Genomic DNA, 12,940 nt, shown 5'->3' with positions numbered 1-12,940 from the left:
TTATTTATTTGTCAGAGAGTGCGCACTCACAAGGAGGGGGAGGGGTAGGCAGAGGGAGAAGCAGACTCCCCACTGAGCAGAGAGCTGTGCAGTGGGGGCTCAATCCCTGGACCCTGAGATCATGACCTGAGCCGAAGGCAGACGCTTAACCTACTGAGCCACCCAGGCGCCCCTGCAAAGCCTTTCTTTATGAAGCAGAGAAGTTATATATGGTTGTGGATCACATAAAATCACTCATCCAAGCACCTAGCCTCTTGGGAGCACTGTCGACAATATGCCTCCCTCTCCCAGCCTCATTAAAATGTGTCGTTACAGGCAGGTTACAGAAAACTAACATTTATTATGCTCTTACATTTATGCTGTCCCATTTAATCCCCCCTCCCAAACTCTGAGGTGGGTATTATTACCATTTTGCAGATTAAAAACAAAAGCACAGAGCTGTTAATAAAACAACACTGCTGGTAGGAGACAGTGCTGGGATTTGAGGCTGGAATTTTCTGGTTTGTAAAATGGCTTGGGATGGCCAGAGAAAGATTAACCAGCTACTTCTCTGAAGCCACCCACATAGCAACCAATCACATCCATGATTTCCCATGATCAACAGTTGCTGGGCAGAGTCTCCCTCAGCACAGCAAGAGTGGCTTAGAAAAATTGTTGGCCACGTAGAATTTCTGCCATTCTCACCTAAGGTTCTGATCTTTTGCAGGGAACAGACCTGGGTATGGGGGAGAAAGAATTGGGAAAATGGGAGGGAGAGAGTGAGAGAGATGTGGGAAGAGAGGAGAAGAAAAGAACTGGTTAAGTTTGAAAAAATCACAGGTCAGTGCTGGAAGAAAAAACATTTGGTCTGGGCTCTTTATTTAAAATATGAAGAAACGGGCACCTGGCTGGCTCAGTTGGTGGAATGTCCAACTCCTGATCTTGGGGTCATGGGTTCAAGCTCCACGTTGGGCGTAGAGCCTACTTAAAAAAAAATAAAGTAAAACATGAAGAAACTGAGACCCAAAGAAGGAAATGTCACATCCAGAATTACCTAGAAACTTAGTAACCAAGAAGGGTCTGGAACTACACACATAAATTAAAAAAAAAATTATTGTGTCTTAACCATAACAGAAAAAAAGGAGAGACTTTCCAGTAATTGTTATTTCACTATGCTAGAAAACATAATTAGTCATATGTTTGTACCTGCATATAGGATCACCTTGAACGTGACAGTACAAATACAGACAGAACACCACGAGGACACTGCTGTCTGTGATACAGTTCTCCAAAATAGTAACTTAGTAAATTCCTGAATGAAACAAAGTATTATCTTCCTTCCATTTACATGATACATTCCTTGAAAATTCTGCACATATTACAACCCTGCAAAATTACTTTGTTTTTATATATAAAACACAGGCTCTTGGGGCGCCTGGGTGGTGTCTGCCTTCGGCTAGGCTCAGGTCATGATCCCGGGGTCCTGGGATTGAGCTCCACATCAGGCTCTCTGCTCAGCGGGGAGCCTGCTTCTCCCTTTCCCTCTGCCTGCTGCTCCCCCTGCTTGTGCTCTCCCTCTCTGCCAAATACATAAATAAAATGTTTTAAAAAATAAAACACAGGTTCAAGGATTAGTTAATTATAACTTTTTTTTCCACTTACATGAACTTTTAGGAGAACATTTGAAAGCTGTGTGGGCTGGGTAATTTCCTCTTGTGTGACAGTCTTGCAAAGTGCAGGATTTGTAGCATTCTTGGTTCCTCCCCTCAACCATAAAACGAGATTGCCCCCCTCATACACTTGCAAATTGCCTATTAGGGATGTGCCTTCCCTGTTGGAAACCTGTTGTGCTCTTTGGAAGGCCCGGCCAGCCCTCCAGCTTCCCCTTGGGCTTTTTTCGCCTCTCTCATCGGACTTTAGCTGGCCCTGGCCTTCCCAGTTCTTCTCTAGGGCAGTGTCTTTCCTCTTTCAGGTCCTATGTGCTCTGCTCTTTGCCCAGAAAACTCCTCTCCACTTTTTGCCTAGGTAACTTACTCAATCTTTGGATCTCAGCATTCCCAAATTCCCAATCTAATTTAATTCTTCCTGTCATGTTTTTCTGCTGGTCTCTACTTTCTGCAATGATACTTATGTTGTGATTCCCTTTCTACCTGTTCATATTTTTGGTATGTCAGTGTGTGTTTAATGTCTGTCTCCCTCAACCCTCAGCTCCCAGAGGGCAGGGACCATGCCCGCCTCGCCCACCACTTGTTCACTCAATTCTTTCTTTTCTTTTCTCTCTCTCTCTTTTTTTTTTCCCCTCAAGATTTTATTTATTTATTTGTGAGAGCGCGTGCACAAAGTGGAAGAGCAGCAGGCAGAGGGAGAAGCGGACTCCCTGCTGACCAACGAGCCCGATGCTCGATCCCAGGACCCTGCCATCATGACCTGAGCCGAAGGCAGACGCTTAAATGACTGAGCCACCCAGGCGTCCCTCACTCAAAACTTTCTATGCTGGCCTGCAACTTGGTAGGCAAACATTTCTGAAATAACTCAGTGGACGATGGGGTTCCGAAGCCCATCGGGAGAAGTCGTCGAGGAGGCAGAACCGCGCCCACTGAGGCGAAGGACATTTTATTTCCAAGACAGACAAAAGTTGAGGTCGAAGATGCGGAGCGCCTCCCGGTCCACGCGTATCAGCGTCTGTGGGGCGCACGCCTCTTCTTCGGAGCGGGTGCCTGGCCGGGCCGCCACGTCATCCCCGCGGCGGCTGCGCGGTGCGGGGAAGGGGCGGGGAGACCACCCGGGGCGGAGGCGGGGCGAGCGACCGGATGCTGTCACCATAGAGACCGGGACTGACGGCGAGCGGAAGAGGAAGGCGCGGGTCGGGCTGTGAGGTGGCAGCGGCTGCAGCGGCGGAGCGGGCGCCTCGGCCGGGCACTGGGGTCTGTTCCCCCTTCCCCGCCCTTCCCCCTGCAGGGGCGACAGGGGCGCAGCTCCCGACGGCAGGAGCAGGTCCCACCCCCACGCCCTCGCCCCTGCTCCCCAGGACGGCGCTGGCCGCATCGGCCACACCGGGCTGCCCATTACCGGTCCGCCGCCTCCCCTGGCCCTGCTGCAGGGCCTCGGCCTGTGGGACTCGGTGTGCCTGCTGTCCCTCGCCCGCTGGCGCAGGCAGGGGGGCCTTTGCCCCGCCGACGGGCCTGATAACGGGGTCTTTGCCTTCCTCGCCCAGCCGCGACCTCCATTCCCTCCGCCCGAACAAACCGAGCCGAGTCCCCCAGCCCCTCCTCGACAGTTCGTGACGCAGCCGGTTTCATTTCTGTTTTGAGACTAACAGCTAAAACTCGCGTTGGGCCTTCCTTCTAGGACTGGAATTGGTCTTTGATCGCTGAGAGGGAGAGCAGCGGTCACGTCCGAAGCCAGCCGAGCCTCCGTTTGCTTTCACAGGATCCCGGTGTCGTCTCTAGCTGCTTCTCGTCCTCCCACTTTGGTTTGGCTTGGGTACCTGGGGCCCCGGTAAAACCAGACGCTGAATTGCTCTTACACAGCCAGAGTTACTGTCATTCGCTTCCTGTCTCCTCTCAGAAGAAGGTGGACGGCACCAGCCTCTCAGCAGCTGGGATTCAGAGAAGAATTGCCCCGCAGCATGGTTCCATCAGCCGTTGTGCTCCTCTGAGAGGCGCTCAGTGCTGAGTCACCGGCTCTGTCCGCCTCCTGTGGGTGGGCAGAACTGTGCCCCATGGCAGAGGCTCCTGACCGCTCTCGCCGGGGAGGAGGGGTTACTCTAGTAGCTGTGTGTTTCCTGAACACTCAGGAGTAGAGTAGAAAGAGGCCCTTAACCCTTCCCCCGTGCTGGCCTTCAGTAGCTAGTCTTCAATAGCTAGTCGGCAGCCCCTTCAGTGAATTGAGTGAGAAACGTGCCCTCAGCCAGGTGCTCTTTGAAAAAGGCCTACTGACGAAGGCTCTTGTTGAGGCTGTTACTTTGATGGAGTATGTGCTTTTCCCCAACCCTTTCTATATCAGCTGCTGCTGTATCGACTTAGATCCGGTCTACAGATGTGTGTAGTCCTTCATTTTGGGTTAGATTTGGCAGGATTAAGTTTTGTTCCTTCCTCTTTCTGGAAGACAGACCATAATCCCATTAATGGGTGAAATTGACTCTAATGTGTATTGCCATTTAGACTGAGGGTTAAATCTGGCACCTCGAGGACTGAAGCCCAGCCATACGCTTCCTGGGGATGCTGGGCCTGGAAGCAAGCACAGCTTGCTCTGTCGTTGACTTCACTGACCCTAGGTTTCCTGGTTAAAAACTGCAGGCCTACTATTGGCCTAATACCCATCCAACCTATTGATTGATCCTTGAAGCCGTGCCCTCTGGGGCATACGTATGGCAGGGCCTACCACCATGCGACTGAGCTCCCTGTTGGCTCTGCTTCGACCAGCACTGCCCCTCATCCTAGGGCTATCTCTGGGATGCAGCCTGAGCCTCTTGCGGGTTTCCTGGATCCAGGGTGAGGGAGAAGATCCTTGTGTAGAAGCTGTGGGGGAACCAGGAGTGCCACATAATCCAGACTCAAGAACTGGACTCGACCAAAGTGATGAAGACTTCAAACCCCGGATTGTCCCTTACTACAGGGATCCCAACAAGCCCTATAAGAAGGTGCTCAGGTGAGAGCTGTGTGTGTACATGGTCCCCGGACCCCACTTCTGCGCGGCTCTAAGGCCTTGCCTCTGCCTTCACTGGTGATCAGTGTTAGGCTCCTAGAACAATTCTTTGCCTTATTACCCATCATGGTTTGTTCCTATTTTTCCCTTCTCAGGTTTAAGAAAGTCTTGCCCGTTGGTGTTAAATTTGTGTTGGATGTTCTTAAACAGGGCAGGAATTGCATCTAACCACCTAATCATCCAATCCATCCTTAGTAGACCCCTCCCCAAATGAATTCCAGTGTCAGTGGATGCTCACTGGAGTAGCTCATTAGTATCAATGAGGAGGTCCCTCCTCTCTGCATTCCTAGAGCGACGTATATGCTGGACAAACTGGGCTCCTAAAGATTAAGGAGTTGACCCTTGGCCTGTTGGTCCCTCCGCAGGACTCGGTATATCCAGACAGAGCTGGGCTCTCGGGAGCGGTTGCTGGTGGCTGTCCTGACCTCCAGGGCTACCCTGTCCACTCTGGCTGTGGCTGTCAACCGCACAGTGGCCCACCACTTCCCCCGGTTACTGTACTTCACGGGGCAGCGAGGGGCGCGGACTCCTGCGGGAATGCAGGTGGTATCTCACGGGGACGAACGGCCAGCCTGGCTCATGTCAGAGACCCTGCGCCATCTCCACACACACTTTGGGGCCGACTACGACTGGTTCTTCGTCATGCAGGATGACACGTATGTGCAGGCCCCCCGCCTGGCAGCCCTTGCCGGTCACCTCAGCATCAACCAGGACTTGTACCTGGGCCGGGCCGAGGAGTTTATCGGCGCAGGCGAGCAGGCCCGGTACTGCCACGGGGGCTTTGGCTACCTGTTGTCCCGGAGTCTCCTGCTTCGATTGCGGCCGCATCTGGACGGCTGCCGAGGAGACATTCTCAGTGCCCGTCCTGATGAGTGGCTTGGCCGCTGCCTCATCGACTCTCTGGGCATCGGCTGTGTCTCCCAGCACCAGGTGACAGCCCTTTCAAGTCCATCTCGGTCCCCGACAATTCGCAGTGACTGAGTGATTGGTCTCCGGGGTGGGTGCTGCTGGCTCCTTCCCAGCAGCGCGTTGGGGTTCTGTCCTTCCTAGCCACTGACCCTGGCTTAGAACCCTCGGGCTGTCAAAAGTGGCATCTTGTCAGGGACCCTCTGGGCAAGATAGAAAGGTGCCCCTACTCACCAGCTCCTCCCATCTGCCCGCCGTGCCCTTTGCCCCCTCCCTGGACACATGCACAGTCATAAACGATCTGGGAATGTCCTAGAGATGGCCACTGTCCTGGAGAAGTAAGGTAAACCAGAGTCGGGGAGCATTTTCTGGCGCATGGCTTTCATTCTCTTCAAACAGTGAGGTTCTTTGGGCAAAGAGGGCATCCTTAATTGCCTACTTCACATTCTTTTTTCCCAAATCTGGTGAGAGTCAGGCCAAGCTTAAGGGGACGCTGGAGCGAGCTCCTGCTCCCCCCCCCCCCGTTCTGTGGCAGCAACAGGGGTGAACGCGGAGTCCGGTTAAGGGTGGTGGGGACAGGCAGCCCTCCGTGTGTGGTTTTGATTGATCTGATTGGTCCCTTTAGGGGCAGCAATATCGTTCATTTGAACTGGCCAAAAATAGGGACCCTGAGAAGGAGGGGAGCTCGGCTTTCCTGAGTGCCTTCGCAGTGCACCCCGTCTCCGAGGGAGCCCTCATGTACAGGCTGCACAAGCGCTTCAGTGCCCTGGAGCTGGAGCGGGCGTACAGCGAGATAGAGCAGCTGCAGGTGAGCCTGGGGCCGCGCATGGCGGTCAGCTCCCAGTGAGTGGGCAGCTGGGGGAGCGGGGAGGCTGACCGCACCTAAGTGTAAACATCTCCAAGGAGAAGGGGCCCATGGGCACCCAGGTCAATCGTAAGTGACGCTCCTGGCCCGACCTGGATGGAGTTAAAAGGGTTTGCAGGTGCACTATGAGGATTAGGGCTCAGTACAGCGCTTAGACACGATTGTTTTAGTGCCCCTCCGCTGGGGACGCAGAAGCCTAGAAGTCCCTGGATTTCTAGCACTGTCCTTAAAAAGCCCAAGGGTAGACGTGGAAGAACGCTCCAGGGGATCGTGGCTGTGGGTGGTGGAATGCAGGTGAAAGCAAAGGTTCGGTCATGAAGAAGGTATTCTGTGGGTATGGGAGAGAAAGGCTACAGGGCTTTAACCTCTGCAAAAGCACATTTCCCACCTCTTCCTTCTCGGAGCAACTGTGTAAGGTGTGTAGGATTTATATGCTTTCTGCATCTTACAGACACGAATGGAAAGGGGATGAAACGATTAGCCCGGGGGCACCTCACCACGTGTTGACAGAGTCAGGACAGAGCTCAGAACCCAGGACGCTAGAGCCGGGTGGGGCCCTGACTCCCGAGAGGGCACTAACTGTGCGTCCCTCCCACCCTAGGCTCAGATCCAGAACCTGACTGTGCTGACCCCCGAGGGCGAGGCAGGGCTGAGCTGGCCCATCGGGCTCCCGGCCCCTTTCACACCACACTCTCGATTTGAGGTGCTGGGCTGGGACTACTTCACAGAGCAGCATACCTTCTCCTGTGCAGACGGGTCCCCCAAGTGCCCACTGCAGGGGGCCAGCAGGGCCGACGTGGGTGACGCCGTGGAGACTGCTCTGGAGCAGCTGAATCGGCGCTACCAGCCCCGCCTGCGCTTTCAGAAGCAGCGGCTGCTCAACGGCTACCGGCGCTTCGACCCGGCGCGGGGCATGGAGTACACCCTGGACCTCCTGCTGGAAGCCGTGACGCAGCGCGGGCACCGGCGGGCCCTGGCCCGCAGGGTCAGCCTGCTGCGGCCGCTCAGCCGGGTGGAGATCCTGCCCATGCCCTACGTCACGGAGGCCACCCGCGTGCAGCTCGTGCTGCCGCTCCCGGCGGCCGAAGCCGCCGCAGCCCTGGCTTTCCTGGAGGCCTTTGCGGCCGGCGTCCTGGAGCCACGAGAGCACGCACTGCTCACCCTGCTGCTGGTCTACGGACCCCGGGAAGGTGGCCGAGGGGCCCCAGACCCATTCGTTGGGGTGAAGGCGGCAGCGGCCGAGTTAGAGCGACGGTACCCGGGGACCAGGCTGGCCTGGCTCGCCGTGCGCGCAGAGGCCCCTTCCCAGGTGCGGCTCATGGACGTGGTCTCTAAGAAGCACCCCGTGGACACACTCTTCTTCCTCACCACCGTGTGGACCAGGCCCGGGCCCGAAGTCCTCAACCGCTGCCGAATGAACGCCATCTCTGGCTGGCAGGCCTTCTTCCCGGTGCATTTCCAGGAGTTCAACCCTGCCCTGGCACCACAGAGATCTCCGCCAGGGCCCCCGGGAGCCGGCCCTGATCCCCCGTCCCCTCCCGGTGCCGACCCTGCCCGGGGGGCTCCCGTAGGAGGCAGGTTTGACCGGCAGGCGTCCGCGGAGGGCTGCTTCTACAACGCCGACTACCTGGCGGCCCGAGCCCGGCTGGCCGGTGAACTGGCAGGCCAGGAAGAGGAGGAAGCCCTGGAGGGGCTGGAGGTGATGGATGTTTTCCTCCGGTTCTCAGGGCTCCACCTCTTCCGGGCCGTGGAGCCAGGGCTGGTGCAGAAGTTCGCCCTGCGGGACTGCAGCCCACGGCTCAGCGAGGAGCTCTACCACCGCTGCCGCCTCAGCAACCTGGAGGGGCTGGGGGGCCGGGCGCAGCTCGCCGTGGCGCTGTTCGAGCCCGAGCAGGCCAACAGCACCTAGCTCGGCCCGGGGCCCTGGCCCTCCGTGCGGCTCCCCTCTCGGCCGCGGCCCCGGCAGGGCGAGGCAAAACGGACGGACAGATGGAGAGCTTGTGGCTGTATTTTTTTAATAAGATAAATGTTATTAAAAGTGTCTTCTGCCAAACTGTTTTTAGGTCTAGGGGAAACGGAGTAAAGAGAAGACTCTGGGGGGGGGGTGGGCAGTCTTCCCAGAGGGACCCACCGCCTTCCCCTTGTCCTTCCTCCCCGGTTGCCAATGACACACAAGTCTGCTCTCAGATGCATGACCTTTAATCATTCCCCTGCCTCACCCAGAAGGTGGCAGAGGAGTGCGGCAGAGCCCCGGGGGGCCAGGGCCCGGGGCGCGGAGGCCCACAGCGGGCTCATTCGCGGGGGCTCCTAGGTGTTGCGTACAACCAGCGACTGCTCCAGCTCCTGCCTGCGCTGCTGGATCTTGAGGGAAATAAGAGCAGTAGCAGGGTTACGCTGTTGCCGGTGAGTGACAGGCCAGTCCCCACCACCCAGCCACCCTGGAAGAGCATCTGGGGGCAGGGAGGGCACCTGCGCGGTGAGGGGGTTGGTGGAGCGGCAAGGGCCGCTGACGGGGCTGGGAAGGGAGGCTTCTCTGGGAGTGGGTGGCGGGGGGGAGGCCTGAGGTACACGGGCCCGTCCACACCTTGCAGTAGAAATAGCGGCTGACGGCTTCCTGGGACCAGGGCTGGTGGTAGAACTCAGCCCGGCGCTCCTCCTCGGGGTTGCCTGCCACATCTGTCATCACCTGGGAGGGAGCAGCGGGGTCAGCTCGGAGCCCGGACCCCCTCCAGCCCTTGTGTAACCACCTTTACTGTCTTCCCAATATGCTTCTCTTCCATCCAGTGCTCCCTGAGTCCCCTTCACCTTGAGGTCCCGGCTCTGGGAGCGGAGCAGGTCTTGGATGTAGCCTTTGGGGTCTCTGGAGAAGCTTAGCATGAAGTCCCTCTGGATCTTGAGCTGGTTTATGGACTCAATCGTCTCATGGATCTACAGGTAGAAAGAAAGACGCTTTCACCTGGCCATGGTGATGTGGGAGAGAAGGGGAAGGAGGAGGGGGGCCAGCGGGCGAGGGGTTTGCTGCTGTTCCTTTGAAGGGCAATCCCTGGGGTCCAGGCCTGGGGAAGGGGGGATGGGCAGAGCTCTAAGTAGCGAGGGAAGGGCCACCTGCCCCCTTCATCTCTCCATAGGCCTGTGCTCTCATCTCTTGTCTGTATTTTGTCATTTCGGGGTTAATGTCCCACTCCAGCTCTGGGCTCTGGCCCCACCTTACTGTCCAGAGCGCTGATCTCCTGCTGGTTGGCCGTGGACAGGAGGAAGCTGCTCATCTGTCCCTTCAGTGGCTCCTCTACCTCCACGTCAATATCATAGCACGCCGTCTTCTTCTGGTCCGACGGGTCCACGCTGCCAGGGAAGTCCAGCCCTTGGTATCCGCGCTGCTCCCACAGAGGCCAGAGGGTCCCAGGGGCAGATGCGGTGGTGGGGGGAGGGAACGGGGCGGGGGAGGAAGAGGGAGGGCAGGACTGCAATGATTCCCTGGTCTGAGGAGCAAGCTGGGGCCTCACCTGATGACGTGGTTGATGACAATAGGGTCAGGGGGCAATAGCAGAGCTGTGAGGCGCTGGGGAATCTCAGAAAACTTCAGCCGCGGGCAATCAAAAATCTGAAGCAGGAGAGAAAGAGACCAATCTCATCTGCTTGAAGAGAGTGTAACTACAGCCCTAGATCCTTCCATTCTGGGACGGCCACAAGACGCCAAGAGCAAGTCTAACTCCTCAGTGCTGCTGGGGCGGGGACGCGGGTGTCGGTGGGTGGTGGAGTGAGGACAAGGACGTGGGCTGGTGCGGTGCAGTGGTCGAAAGCACCGGCCCTGGGTCTGTGGCCGCCGAGGTGCAAATCCTGCCTCTTCCATTGACACCACAACCTCGGGCCAGGCCCCTGAACTCTCAGGCCTCGGTTTCTTCAAGTGCAGAGTGGGGATGGTAACCACCAGCGTGGTTGGGAGAACGAAGTGGGTGAGCCCACACTCGCTGCAACAGTGCCGGGCACAGGGCAAGTGCTCAGTAAACACCCACTGCTATTTTACTCCTCAGGTTTACCTGCCGTGTTTATTTAAACAGCTTTACGAATAATAATCTCTACTTTGGTGGAGTCTGGATCCAGGACTAGAACCCAGGGATCCTAACTCCCCAAGTGCCAAGAATACTATGTTCCCCAAACTGTTGGCCTTTTAAGGTTCCAGATCTTTCTAAACTGGCTTGGCTAAAAGGGATGGGCTGCGGCGCGGAGCTACGCCACGGCTGGGCCTGCCCTAGGACCCTGCTTACCATTTGTGATACCCAGGAATCTAGAAGTGGGGGAGGGGGTGTTGCCGTTAGTCGAGGCACCTCCCCTATTGGGACCTCTGCCGGCCCCCCACACCCCTGAGATCAGGGGAGAGGGTACCTGCTGGAAGTATTTGTCCCCATTGATGTATTCCTTGTCATGCGAGTCCTGCAGCCTGTTGGTCTTCACATACTGCCACAGGGCCTGCACGATGGCTGAGCGGCTCTGTGTGTGCAATCCCAGCAGCCGAGCCAGGCGGGGATCCAGTTTGAACTGGGGAGGCTGGGAAAAGATGGCCGTGAAAATAAAAGCGAAGGAGTGGGAAGAGCTCAGGGCCAGGCAGCTTGGGACCGGGGGACGTGATGATTGGGCTCCTGGGAAACATGCCTCTGGAGAAGGTGAGGTTGGGGAGAGCATGGGGCCCCTCGGGGTGCGCTCCCTTGAAGCCGAGGCCTGCCCGAAGAGCAAGGGTGTGGGGGGAGGGGCTCGGACCTGGTAGTCCAGCATGAGGAGCAGTGTGCAGCGTACACTCAGGTCCCCCGGCCTCTTCACCTGGAACCCATCCGTCTCCTGGGTGGTGGGTGTCCGGTGCCACTGCCCAGGGGGAGGACAGCTGGGTCACCTCACAGGCCCATCTGGGCTGCTGGGCCCAGGGGCGCTCGGGTGGTCCCTGCTCCGGATCCGTGCGGCTGAGGGACGGTGGTCTGTGGAAAGGTGGCTGTTCCCGGGCAGAGGAGGTCTGGGTCTTACCTCAACTAGGTGGTTGTCGGGGCCATAAAGGTCTTTGTCCAGCTCAATGACCAAACTCTTGAAGAAGGAAGAGAACTTCCGCTTCTGCTTGCTGGGCTGTGGGAGAGGGACAGGGACCGTGGGGGCAGGACAGGGACCGTGGGGGCAGGATGAGTCGGGGGTGGGGGGGCTGGTTGGGTAGGGCAGCGCGGTTAGAGCCAGGCCTCTGCACCTGGGCTGTCTCTTCAGGCCGCCCACCCCTGGCCGGGGCTGACTCCCTAGCCCATGGTGCAGACAGCTCGTCTGTCCTCAGCTCAGCCCCACGCCCACCCCAGGACACCTGGAGAGACCTGGGCCAGGACGTACGTCATCCAGGAGCTTCCCCTCCACCCGCAGCTCCCAGGAAGCAATGCTGCCGTCAGAATCTTCAGCGTCGGGCTTCGCAGGGTTAAAAGTATTGGAGATATAAAGACGCAGCTTCCGCTTTTGCTGTAGAAATAAAGAGTGTAGTACAGAGCCGACGCTGTGTGCTCCCATTCCCGGGGCAATCCCACTCCTCCATTCTTGGAACAGGACCGAGAGCCCTCTTCCCGCCCCCAAATCAAGACACCTTCATTGGCCTCTTTAGAGCCTCCTGGATGTCCACCCGCTTCCGCATGATGGTTTGATCCAGTTTCCTCTCAAATGCCAGGAGGTCCATATAAGCCTGGGACTCGGGGACCAGCTCCCGGATCTGGAAGAGAAGGAGCAAGACAGGGAACCAGGGGCTCAGCCAGTCTTGTAGGTGGAATGTGCGTGTCATGCGGTCCCAGGGTACAAAGAGCGTAGAGGGGAGCTGGCCAGGTTCTGGGCACGCAACTTTGGGAGTGCAAACGGGGACTTCTCCCCAGGACTGCGTATCCAGCAGAAAGGACCTCGACATGTAGGGATACACGCTGCTTCTCCCTCGAGGGAGAAGCATTTCATCACTAGGGGCGGCCGCAGCAGCCACGGAGCCCAGCAACTAGGGCTTCACCTCCTCATCTTGTCCTTGCCCTTGTCACATGGCCTCTGGACCTTCCTGGGGTGTCTGCAAAGTGCCTGGGACCCTGGGGTGCCTGAGACAGAGGGTGTCGCTGCTTGCCTCTACCCTGCCACCCCACCTTGTCGCTCCACCTGACGTCTCAGCTGTACCACCCCCCACGCCTAGCTTGGCCTGGGTTCACTTATGACATCCAGGCCTTCCGGCCAGCCTCAGTTCCCTTCACTCCCCCTGCCAGCCTTTGGTCCCCTAGCTCTCGTGCCCTCTTTGTCCCACACCTGTATTTATGTCTGCGGGCTGCTGGAGCTCAGTCCACTGCACCCCGGGCCCAGTACCCTACCTCTTCCGGCTCCGCTCCTTCCCTCTGCCCCACCCCCTCCCTCTGGCCGGGGAGCCCCACTTCTTAATTAGCTTTTTAAACAAAAAGTGAAAGTGGCTGTGACGCTGAAGCTCTGCTCCTAAGGGGGGAG

At 57.4% G+C, this 12,940-nt stretch overlaps 2 protein-coding genes and 1 long non-coding RNA gene across 6 annotated transcripts in view; 2 read left to right on the top strand and 1 right to left on the bottom strand.

Annotated features, from left to right (window-relative positions):
• The first annotated feature begins 2,813 nt into the window (after nt 1-2,813).
• On the top strand, nt 2,814-8,480 carry CHPF2 (chondroitin polymerizing factor 2). Of its 2 annotated transcripts, XM_032394317.1 has the most exons (5): nt 2,819-2,903; nt 3,328-4,629; nt 5,052-5,616; nt 6,218-6,400; nt 7,059-8,480. In XM_032394317.1, exons 2-5 carry the CDS (start codon nt 4,349-4,351, stop codon nt 8,364-8,366), a joined length of 2,337 nt encoding a protein of 778 aa, XP_032250208.1. In that variant the 5' UTR covers nt 2,819-2,903; nt 3,328-4,348; the 3' UTR covers nt 8,367-8,480. The 2 variants fall into 2 exon arrangements, with proteins under 2 accessions (XP_032250209.1, XP_032250208.1); XM_032394318.1 differs by having other exon boundaries at nt 2,814-4,629.
• SMARCD3 (SWI/SNF related, matrix associated, actin dependent regulator of chromatin, subfamily d, member 3) overlaps nt 8,456-12,940 on the bottom strand; it is a 30,429-nt gene continuing 25,944 nt past the window's right edge. For all 3 annotated transcript variants that reach the window (XM_032394320.1, XM_032394321.1, XM_032394319.1), the window contains 10 exons: nt 12,060-12,182; nt 11,816-11,938; nt 11,471-11,566; nt 11,213-11,314; nt 10,841-11,002; nt 9,961-10,058; nt 9,664-9,799; nt 9,263-9,385; nt 9,042-9,143; nt 8,456-8,818 (listed from right to left, as the gene is read on the bottom strand). In XM_032394320.1, coding sequence (XP_032250211.1) covers nt 8,765-8,818; nt 9,042-9,143; nt 9,263-9,385; nt 9,664-9,799; nt 9,961-10,058; nt 10,841-11,002; nt 11,213-11,314; nt 11,471-11,566; nt 11,816-11,938; nt 12,060-12,182 — 1,119 coding nt within the window. In that variant the 3' untranslated portion in view covers nt 8,456-8,764. The remainder of the gene's footprint in view (nt 8,819-9,041; nt 9,144-9,262; nt 9,386-9,663; nt 9,800-9,960; nt 10,059-10,840; nt 11,003-11,212; nt 11,315-11,470; nt 11,567-11,815; nt 11,939-12,059; nt 12,183-12,940) is intronic.
• LOC116625622 lies at nt 8,769-9,734 on the top strand. Its single transcript, XR_004298118.1, has 3 exons — nt 8,769-8,860; nt 9,242-9,391; nt 9,645-9,734. It is a non-coding gene; the product is annotated as an uncharacterized LOC116625622 (long non-coding RNA).

This window comes from Phoca vitulina, unplaced genomic scaffold (assembly GCF_004348235.1).
Source record: "Phoca vitulina isolate PV1807 unplaced genomic scaffold, GSC_HSeal_1.0 scaffold80, whole genome shotgun sequence".
In the NCBI taxonomy this organism is placed as follows: Eukaryota; Metazoa; Chordata; class Mammalia; order Carnivora; family Phocidae; genus Phoca; species Phoca vitulina.
This window is presented reverse-complemented; position numbering and strand designations above follow the sequence as displayed.

Excerpts from the sequence above, each read along its gene's own strand:
- CHPF2 (XM_032394318.1), top strand. The coding sequence starts at position 4,349 with ATGGCAGGGCCTACCACCATGCGACTGAGCTCCCTGTTGGCTCTGCTT. Across the intron at positions 4,630-5,051 it reads CCCTATAAGAAGGTGCTCAG|GACTCGGTATATCCAGACAG; the intron begins GTGAGAGCTGTG and ends GTCCCTCCGCAG. Across the intron at positions 5,617-6,217 it reads GCTGTGTCTCCCAGCACCAG|GGGCAGCAATATCGTTCATT; the intron begins GTGACAGCCCTT and ends TGGTCCCTTTAG.